This window comes from Vigna umbellata, chromosome 1 (assembly GCF_029865625.1).
Source record: "Vigna umbellata cultivar VRB3 chromosome 1, Vumbellata_1.0, whole genome shotgun sequence".
NCBI classification, from domain to species: domain Eukaryota; kingdom Viridiplantae; phylum Streptophyta; class Magnoliopsida; order Fabales; family Fabaceae; genus Vigna; species Vigna umbellata.
The window spans coordinates 33,115,523-33,126,105 of record NC_142165.1 but is presented as its reverse complement, the minus strand read 5'-3'; the positions used below and the strand labels follow the sequence as shown (position 1 = coordinate 33,126,105).

Sequence of the window (10,583 nt, the reverse complement as noted above, 5' to 3'; positions counted from 1 at the left end):
CATAATATGCGCAGTTTATTATGACAAATTTTCAATTGTCTATTATAAAAAGGCGAGAGATACTATGACATAGATTTGTTTTTACGTTATAATATGTGATCTATTATTACGTATATATTTTTGTACGTTATAATATGTGATCAACATATCATAAGGTACATTCTTTAGTACGTCATAATATATGTTTTTTTTTTTAAAAATGATTATTACATTTGACATCTAATGAAATTATAATAATATTTCTGTATTATCATCTCATCCAATCAATTTATAATCAATATAGCGTCAAATAAACAAATTTAATGAAACTAACAAAATATAATTCATTTCAAACATTAAAAATAATCTAATAATATTTAATACATCATTTATACACGAAACTATATAATAAATCCAAATATTACATTAATGTACATCCACTATTGAATTGTAGCCAAGTTTCTTCTAACACTTAAACTAAAAGAAGCCCAGTTCCTTCAAATGTCTTCAATGTCAGCAACTTCCATGGGAGATGAATCATTAAAGATCTACAAATAAAATAATAGTGTTAAAACAATATTGTAATGAATAGTTGGAGAAGTATTTAGTTAGTATTTTAATACCTTATTCCATGATTCAATAATGTTTGTACAACTAATGGTATGCATGTGTTTCATTACATAATGCCCACACTCATAGCTGCCAAATTGACGTCAACACTGCAAATTAAATACAAATAATCAAGACTCATTCAAACCAAAGACACAAAATATCATATTATACTCTAGCTAGCCTTTGCACCATGTAGCTTTGTATATTTTGCTAAACCACATTTCACAAAACCAACAACACAACCAATTCCTCATAAAAATAACAATCACAAAACACAAAACAAAGGAAGGTCAACTTCTCTTACATTAGGTGTGATTATTTGGATTTTCTTCCTAGAAACAGATGGAACACCCCGCAACCTTGAATGAGCTTCCAAAGACCTATAAAAAATTTAGACATCCATTACATCATAATAATAATATAGGAAGGAATCAAAATAGAAAGGAAAACTTACGCCTCTAATATATTTTTGATGGACAATGTGTTAGCTTTCTTATGCAAGGAACATAAGAGAACTACAAGAGAACGATCAGGAACAATAACTAGGAATTGCCAATGACCCCTAAGGGTTAAAATAATATTAATTAAAAGAAACTTTTAAACTAGTCATGAAAACTTCAAAAATTATGTACTTACTTATGCAAGTAAGGTGCTAAATACACCTCTTTACCAACTTTTTCAAACATTTCTATCATGTACTTTTGCATCTCCTCTGATTTATTTCCTACACTTTGAATTATAATAGGATCAAGAAATCCATAGATAGTAACCATGCGAAACTTTCACACCACGTAAAAACTCAAAAACTTCTCTTTTCTTGTTTAGATAATGTGTGACATGCTGGAGGCAAGTATGTTCGTTTGCCATGAGATTGTGGAGCTAATTGTTCTCTTATTCCCATTTCAACCAAGTCCAAGCGAATCTTCATACCATCTTTTGTCTTGCCTTGAATATTAAGGAGTGTTCCAATAATACTGTCACACACATTTTTCTCTACATGCATGACATCTATACAATGTCTCACATCAAGCATTCTCCAATATGGGAGATTAAAGAAGATTGATCGTTTCTTCCATATGTTTGTTGTTGTGGCTTACTTTTTTGTCTTGCCAAGCACAACATTGATGTCCTTTACACGTTCATATACTTCTAATCCACTTAAAGGTGTTGGAGCTATTTCATTTTCTTGACATCCATTAAATGCTTTTTTTAATTTACGAAAAGGATGGTTTGCACTAAGAAATCTTCGATGTCCAATATAAACCATTTTCTTTCCATGCTTAAGTTGATGGTGACACGTGCCTTCTTCACATATAGGGCATGCTTTGTGACCCTTTGTGCTATACCCACTAAAATTACCATATGCTGGAAAGTCATTGATTGGACAAAATAACATGGCATGCAACTTAAAAGTGGAGCCTGTGTACCCGTCAAACACATCAACGCCTTCCTCCCACAACATTTTCAAATCTTCAACTAGCGGGCTTAAATAAACATCAATGTTGTTTCCTGGTTGTCATGGACCAGAAACCATTAAAGATAACATGATGTATTTACGATTCATGCACAACCAAGGAGGTAAGTTGTAGACACTAACATGACAGGCCATGAGCTATGTCTACTACTCAAGTTACCGTACGAGTTCATTCCATCTGTAGCAAGTCCAAGTCTAAGGTTTCTTGGATCATTTCCAAAATATGGAAACATTGAATCTATTGTCTACCATTGACTACAATCAGTTGAATGCCTTATTTGACCATCTCTTTTACGTTCATCTGCATGCCATCTAATGAGTTTTGCATCTTTGACAATAGCAAATAATCTTTTAAACCTTGGAATTATAGGAAGATACCCCAACACCTTTGCTGGAACACCCTTCCTCACATCATCTTCGAAGGCACCATCTTTTTTCTTGTATCTTGATAACCCACAATGTGGACAATGATGTAACTTTTCATATTCCTTCCTATACAAAACAATCGTTCGGACAAGAATGAATCTTTTTACACTTCATAACCATTGGACATAATATCTTCTTCGCATCATAATTAGATGTTGGCATCGTGTTACCTTCAAGAAGAATGTCACTCACTAACTCATGCAATTCGGTGAAACTCTTATTACTCCACCCATTTCTTGGATTCACATTAAATAGTTTTAATATTGCCGACAATCGAGTGTACTTAAAATGCACCTCGAATACAAAGGCATTTTTGCATCACTACACAAAGTTTCATACATATGTGATCTTGCAATGACATCATCTCCAACATCACGATCATTTGCTCCAAACCATCTTCCATAACGAAATCCACTTCTTCTGCTTCAGTTTAAGACACATGTGCTATTGTCACTTCTACTAATTCACCATGCCATGTCCACTTGGTGTAGCTCCTTAGGAACCCATCACAAAAAACATGCTCTCGTATTACTGCAATGGGTAGTCTCCGCTCGTTCAAACAATTCACACATGGACAATAAAATCTTTCATTATTATTTGCTGAATTCCTCGTAGCAAATTCAATAAATTGTTCCACTCCTCTCTCATATTCTTCTGTTGTTTGTTTAGAATTTATCCAACTTTGGTCCATATTAACGTTCTGCGCCAATGAACTGAAACCAAGAAAGTGGTGACACTTTAACATTTACTTAACGTTAGGCTTTGTAGAAAACAAATTGTAGAAAACTTAAATTTTTCTGAAGGAAAACTGATTTAGAAAGTATTGACCTGCATACCTTTCTTTTCTTTTTTTTTGGTTGAATGAAGTCCTTCTTTTGTGTTAGTTAAATGGTTTGTTTGTTTGCTACTTCACTAATTAATTGATAACAATTCAATTTAAGTTAATGATACATTGACACAAATTATGTATTTTTTTATTGGATTTAGTGTATATTAGCCTAATAACAAATAAATAATAAATTATTAAAAAAATGACAGATGTGTGATGTTAAAATTAGAGTATATTCAATTTTTCTTTTTCTTAGTTGTTTTGTCTTTGACTATTCAATCCAAATGACATCGGACATTGTACTGTAATTTCTGCATCTTATGAAGCTTTCTCATCAGAAGAACAGTTGCACAACAGTGAAGGGAGCTTAGAGATACACAATTAATGAGTTCATAGACAATGAATCTTTAAAAATTACCCAAGGATAAGTTATTTTCTACAGGCAAACAACAACTTGAAATATTACCCAAAATCAAAATAATAGTATACAAAAATATTTACTTCTAATCAATTTCCAAACATGGAGCATAAATGAAAGCTTATGACTGAAGAGGTAGCGGAGGCACAAGCAATCTCCGAGAAAAGCACATGCGCAGAGTGTTCTAAAATGCAAGGGTAAGAGAGGAACGAGAGTGACAGGGAACGTGAAATGAAATTAGAGATAGCGAGAGGGAAATGTGAAAAATTAGAGAGGAAGAGATATTATAACTGATTTCTAAATCTCCGTCATAATACACCAAGATATTCCAACAGGAGCATATATCTACATAATAAAAGGTTTTGAACTTATTTACAAGTTTGCCACTACATTTCATATTATAACTGATATACAAAACTACGTCATAATATGTCTTAAACTTATTTACAAGTTTGCCATCGCGTTTCATATTATAACTTATTTACAAATCTACATTATAATATGTCTTATTTTTATTACTATTCTGCCACCAGTCAACCTATTATGATGGATAATTTTTATCCATCATAATAGGTCGTCATAGAAATGTATTTTTCCACTAGTGGTGGTAGCCCTTTAATGTCCCAAAATATATTTCCAAAACTTCCCCTATATTTAATAATGACAATAATTAGCTTGAGATCATTCAAATTAATCAAAATAAGAATTATTGAGCAAAATAAGCACAAATAGCAAAATTGGGGAAATAATGGACATTCTTGCACAATTCCCTAATTAAATGTAGTACAATAAGCTAAGTGAAAGTCAAGAAAATATTGACTCATCATACATCAAGTATTTATAAGACAGTGCATCAATTATTTTGAGCATCAGGCCCATTCATAACTTTTAGAAGCAGAAAGTCCATTTAAAATTCCAGAAATTGAAAACTAAAATAAAACATTTTAATCGATTCTGTTAATTTTGATGTCGATTAAGTTTTGCATCAAAAATTCAGATAACACATAAAGCACATACAAATAGTTCAATCGATTTCACTAATAACGAAATCGGTTAAAATTCGTGAAAGATGTTTTTCATCCAAATACTTAAAACAAACAAGCACACATCATTCATACACTATACATACATTCATAAACAACAACAAGGATGCATGGATGCTTGAGTTTACAGAAACAAATGTTATCACAGATAGTTGCTCTAGAACCTTTGATATGTTCATATTTTAAATGCATCCTTGAGCGCTCTTTGCTTCTGAATCAACTTACTTCCATGCAAAACTTGTAAATGGTTTTGTTGTAGGTACCCATATAAACTTGGGGCCTTTTTTGCTAGTCACAGGAATTTTCTCTTTAGGAACACCAATTTTCCTATAATAACAATTCCTTACTGTATGGCCAATAGTATTGCAGTAAAATAGGTTTGCTTATATCAATAAATTTCTTAGAGTTAGTTTTTCCATTCTTAGCCTTAAAATTGTTGAGATTGTTGACAGGGGGAGCACAGGTTTAGCTTAACCCACAATCTTAGTAATATCTAAGATTTTGAGGATGACAACGCATAATTAATAACACATGTATATTATGTGTTACATGTTCTATGTTTACATGTCATATGCTTTTCTTTAATGTGTTAAATCTGTTAAAGCATATCTGAGAACATGTTTGAGCTATGTTTGTGTTGTTCATTGCATATCACTGTGTGAAATATTTGATTTTATATGTGTATGTATGACATATGTTTTCGGGAAAAGAAAAATCACAAGCACTATGGTTGAACTTTAAATGTGTGGCAAAACAACAATTTTAAGTCGATTACATTATGGGGTGAATCGATTAAAACTCGTGTGTTTGCACAAACTCTTTTGAAGTGTGCTTTGAGCTTTTTCAAAGAGAAAAGTTTTCAAAACTATGCAAAAATATTTCACTTAATCGAATGCATGCACTATGTATGCGAATAAGTTAGTTGATGTTTTGAAAATCAGTTAAATGCTGGTAATAACTAACATAAGGGTCATATTTTTAAATATGTTGACCAGGCATTAAATGATAGTCGATTGCATTAATTGTACATTCAATTATTGTTTTAACTATTGCTAATTCTGTTATAACTGATTGTTATATTTGATTACGTTAGTAGCTCAATCGATTAAAATGCGACTGATATGTGTTATACTATAGATTAACGTAGATTTGAGTTTTGTAAGAACTTTTGTGATTCTAACAATTTCATATCATTTACAGAAAGCTATGATCTTACTGAAAGAGAGGAAAATCTCCAAGAAACAAGATTGACCATGGTGATCAACAACTTGTGATTTCTTGAAGAACAAGACTGTTGTGTTTCAAAGACTGATCAAATATGCACACTTGGGTGTAACTACGTGATCATATTATGCAATCTCGTGAAGATTGGTTTGAGTTCCCTGTTGTTATTACAGGAAGAAGAACGTGTGTGTTCTTGACTTTGAGGGTGCCTCAAAGGGGTTATAGGATAGAAGAGGGGATTCTTGATTTGTTGGTCTTGTTGTTGACTACCTATATTAGATTAGAGGGTTAGAGAGGTGTTTTATATTTTTGATGTGAGGTCTCTATAAAAACCTTGTTGTAAAAAGCTTGATCTGTATAGTGCATTGGTTTCCCGTGGTTGGAAGGACATTAGATGTAGGCTTGGCCGAACCAGTATAAAAACTCAATGTTTGAATTTTCTGATCCCTACTCTCTTTTATTAAATCGATTACATTCTATAATTGTTCGATTAAGTTTCCGCTGCATTGAAAATCTTTTACCTTGCATATCAAGAAAAGTATAAAGGCATCAATTTTTGTGAAAATGATTTTAAAATCTTTTGTTTTTTACACTTCACCAATTCACACCCCCTCTTGGTGTGCGAAACTGAGTCATTCTATTTTAACAAAACCAATTCCTTGCCTATTAATAGTTCTGCCCTGTGACCTTAACACAACATCTATATTATCTCTACCAAGAGTAAACTAAGCTAATGTGTTGGTCAGTGTTAAGACCTCGACAAGTGTACCGAATCGTATCAAATAATAATAATTGGTAAAACCAAGTATCATTTCCCAAGAGACTCACGACACTAAACAGTCATGTCATTACTTAACTAATTAAGGCTTTTAAGAACAATTTATAATTTTGAGACCAAGTATCATTTCCCAAGAGACTCACGACACTAAACAGTCATGTCATTACTTAACTAATTAAGGCTTTTAAGAACAATTTATAATTTTGAATGCAAAAACAAGAAAGTAAATATGAATACATTTTTTATCACTTGAAGAAAAACACAAAGGTGAATGAATGATATTGTAATTATGAGATTGTTAACGTCGCTTTCTAATTTTTCACCTAGTTTATTCTCATGCATATAAGAATTCATCTTCTTCATTCAATTGTTAACGTCACTTTCTAAAGTACTTAAAACCTGATCCCTCGGTGAAGAAAGCCTATCCTTAATTACTATACCACAATCCCTTGCATCCCTAATAATTAATTCTGCATTATGATTAGAAGCTTAAGACGACCAAACCTCCTATCCCCATCCCTGGGCAATATTGCTTTTGGAAGCAATTCTCCAGATCTAGGGTTCCCCGTATGTGTCCATATCATGAAAACCAATAATCATGTCATGAATGAGTTAAACATAACAAGCATAGAGCAAAGAAGAATAACCCTAACAATTAATGAAAGAAGCATACATAAATTGGAATCAATTCAAATACATGAGAGTTCACAAGGTTACATCATCCCCAACAACAAATTGATTTTAGTTCTCCCTTGTCATGGAGAAACTAGATGAACAATGGAATGAGAATGAAAGATAAACCCTAAAAATTGAGGAGGAGAGCTTCCACATCCACTTCTGCCTCCAGAGAGTTGGAAAAATCTTAATTTATGTCAGTGATGTCAAAAGATACTCTCTCTAGGACGTCCAAGTCCTTATATACAGCTGAATTAGATCATAGGCCAATGTTGACACCGCTCAGCGCCCCAACTTAGGGCGCCAAGGCGAGCTTGCGAGAGGAGTGGCGCTCAGCTCCCCAGGAAGCGCGCCCAGGCATGAAACGTTACTTGAGGACTGGCGCTCAGCGTCCCTGAAAGGGTGCTCAGGCGTGAGTGCGAGGCATCTTGTGCTGAGGGCCCTAGAAAAGGTCGCCCAAGCGTCCTGCGACCTTTAGCAGCCTTCTCTTCTGGTGCTCTTTTGGTCCTTTCTGAGTTCCAACTTCTTGACATTTAACTCCTCTTCCAATTCATCCCAGTTTCCTACAAAATCTTCAAATATAACCTCAACTCCCTTATTCACTAAAATAAGCTAAAAACAAGAGAACAAGCAAGCTTCTAAGTCAAAAATGGTTCATTTATTATCCAAATTTAATCCTAAATAACGATGAAATCAACCGTTATCACAACCCCAAACTTGAAACTTTGCTTGTCCTCAAGCAAAACAACATGTGACTGAACCTAAACAACTCCTCAATGGTTCAACATATCACAAAGCACTTTCTTTTAGGACAAGTAATCACTCATAATTGTTTATCATAAAAATATCAGTCAAGATGCATTGATGCATTAGTCAAACAAGCTCAACTGTGGTGCTCACATATTCACAATATATAATAGATGCAAACTCATGAATGATCAACAGGCAGGCAAGAATGTTATCCTATAGTGCATGGAACTATTCCTCAGCAAAAGACATGTTTCACTCAAGCACCCAAAAGTGTTTCACTCAAGCACTCCAAAGTGTTCCACTCAAACTCATAGGTGTATAGTGAGGTGACATTCTTACATGATACTATCAGAATGTAACATGAATCAACTTTTCCTTTCATTTAACCACATATCAAACACACTCACAAGCAAGTTATTATCACAAGGACTTTTTGTAGCTTGTATTGAGGCCGGGCTAAGAAAAAAATTGGTTTTCCTACACAACAAAATCCTTAAGTTAAGAGAGTCCACAATTCATTTATTCTCATTAACAATCAACTCTCTTTCTTCTTTTATGTGAGAAACCAATTTTGAACTCATTTCCAACTTTACTTGCATTGAGCTTAACCTTTTCTTTTCTTTCTTTTCTTTTCTTTTGCTTTTTGTTTTTGCTCAATGCTCTTTAATGAATTCCACAAAGTTCTTTTCGGTTTCTCACAACCCCAAACTTGAATCATTCTCCATTACCATATAAACATACTCTACTTAACTCAAGGTAAGGATTTCAAAAAGGGTTTTTCAACTTTCAACTTTAGGCTCAAGGTTCAAAGGATAAAGAGAAACATTATTCTTTGTTGGGTTCACCTATTGGAATTGGCTCTAAGGGAGAAGAAAAACATGGCCTTGATCATGTGTAACAAGCAAACAAGTGGTTCAATCATAGTAAATTAGGAAAAATCAATCATGCTTCCAAAGCAATAGCATTCAATCAATCAAAAACTTTGGAGCCCCGCAAATTATCCACAATATGCATCAATTTCTAACAATCATGAGCAACCCCCTGTCTATAAGACTAGACCATGCATCATCTCAACATCAATAAACACAATAAAGCAGCACAAGAAACCTTACTCATCACAAACACATTATCCAAACCATTCAAGCATAATTCATTAGGCCAAGTACAGTACATATTAAAAAGAATTAAACATATCATAAACTAAAGAGATAAGTTCAGAGAACTGGGTTGCCTCCCAGTAAGCGCTTATTTAACGTCACTATCTTGACACCATTATGCTCAAGGGTCAACCAACTCCAAGACTGTGGAAAGGCGTTCAACCTCACCACCTAAATAATGCTTGAGACGTTGCCCATTAACCATCCAACTTCTTTGTGGATCATCAGAAGTAGGATGTAACAACTCAATTGCCCCATGTGGTTTGACATCCTTAATTGTGAACGTCCCAGACCACTTAGACTTCAATTTTCTAGGGAAAATCTTCAGACGTGAATTGAACAATAACACCTACTGTGTTGGATGAAAAACCTTCTTTACTAGTTTCCTGTCATGGTAAAATTTTACCTTTTCTTTGTAATTCTTGGAAGAATCATAAGCATGCAAAGACATCTCTTCAAGCTCAAGAATTTGCCTTCTTCTTCTGTTAGCAGTGTCAAAAGGATCAAAGTTCAAGAGTTTTATTGCCCATAAAGCTCTATACTCCATCTCCACTGGCAAATGACATGTTTTTCCATAGACTAACTGATGGAAGACCATCTAAGATGCACATTGGACCTCTTACTAGAGCAATGACAAAGAGGATTCAAGAGGAAGAAGGACCACATACTATTTTGCTTCTATGGAAGGTTACTTATAAAAATCCTTCTTCTCTTAACTAAAGCACTTATACTTTGTTTTGTAGGAATTAATAAATCTTGGAGACTATGATTGAGCCATCCAAGAAGATTAATCAATAGAATCAAGCAAGGAGCCAAAAAGGAGGTGCTTACGGCATGCACCAACATTTTCCACGTGAAGTGGCTGATGTGGAAAGAAGCACACACCTTGCTGGATGAGCTGGACAGAGGCATGGACTTTGCTTGATCAAAATAAATCTGAATAATTTGAATTTAGGAGGGAATTAGAATTAGAAATTAGGCTCCTCTTCACCTATAAATAAGAGGGCCTTTTCCTTGTATTGATTCACTTTTGAGCTTAATGATATGCTGCAGAAATTGTTTTCCAGCTTTTGTGCTCTTAAGTCACCTTTGAATTGCTACTTCTTCTCCTTTCCTCAAGCTTCCTTCCTCTGTAGGAAGGCCCTCTGAGCTGTGAGGCTTCACCCATACACCTCTCCTCCATTAAAACACCTCAAACACTGCATCAATTCATCCATC

The 10,583-nt window shown here is 34.0% G+C and overlaps 1 protein-coding gene and 1 pseudogene across 1 annotated transcript; both read right to left on the bottom strand.

Moving 5' to 3' along the window:
* Positions 1-1,390: 1,390 nt before the first annotated feature.
* Positions 1,391-3,182, bottom strand: LOC148205201 (uncharacterized; annotated as a pseudogene).
* A 6,304-nt stretch (positions 3,183-9,486) lies between these two features.
* On the bottom strand, positions 9,487-9,963 carry LOC148205200 (uncharacterized). The gene is made up of 2 exons (XM_088103655.1): positions 9,772-9,963; positions 9,487-9,687 (listed from the first exon to the last, which is right to left on the bottom strand). The coding sequence occupies exons 1-2, from the start codon at positions 9,961-9,963 to the stop codon at positions 9,487-9,489; spliced, it is 393 nt and encodes a 130-aa protein (XP_087959781.1).
* Between the last annotated feature and the right edge of the window lie 620 nt (positions 9,964-10,583).

Excerpts from the sequence above, each read along its gene's own strand:
- LOC148205200 (XM_088103655.1), bottom strand. The coding sequence starts at position 9,963 with ATGGTCTTCCATCAGTTAGTCTATGGAAAAACATGTCATTTGCCAGTG. Across the intron at positions 9,688-9,771 it reads CCAAGAATTACAAAGAAAAG|ATTTTCCCTAGAAAATTGAA; the intron begins GTAAAATTTTAC and ends TCACGTCTGAAG.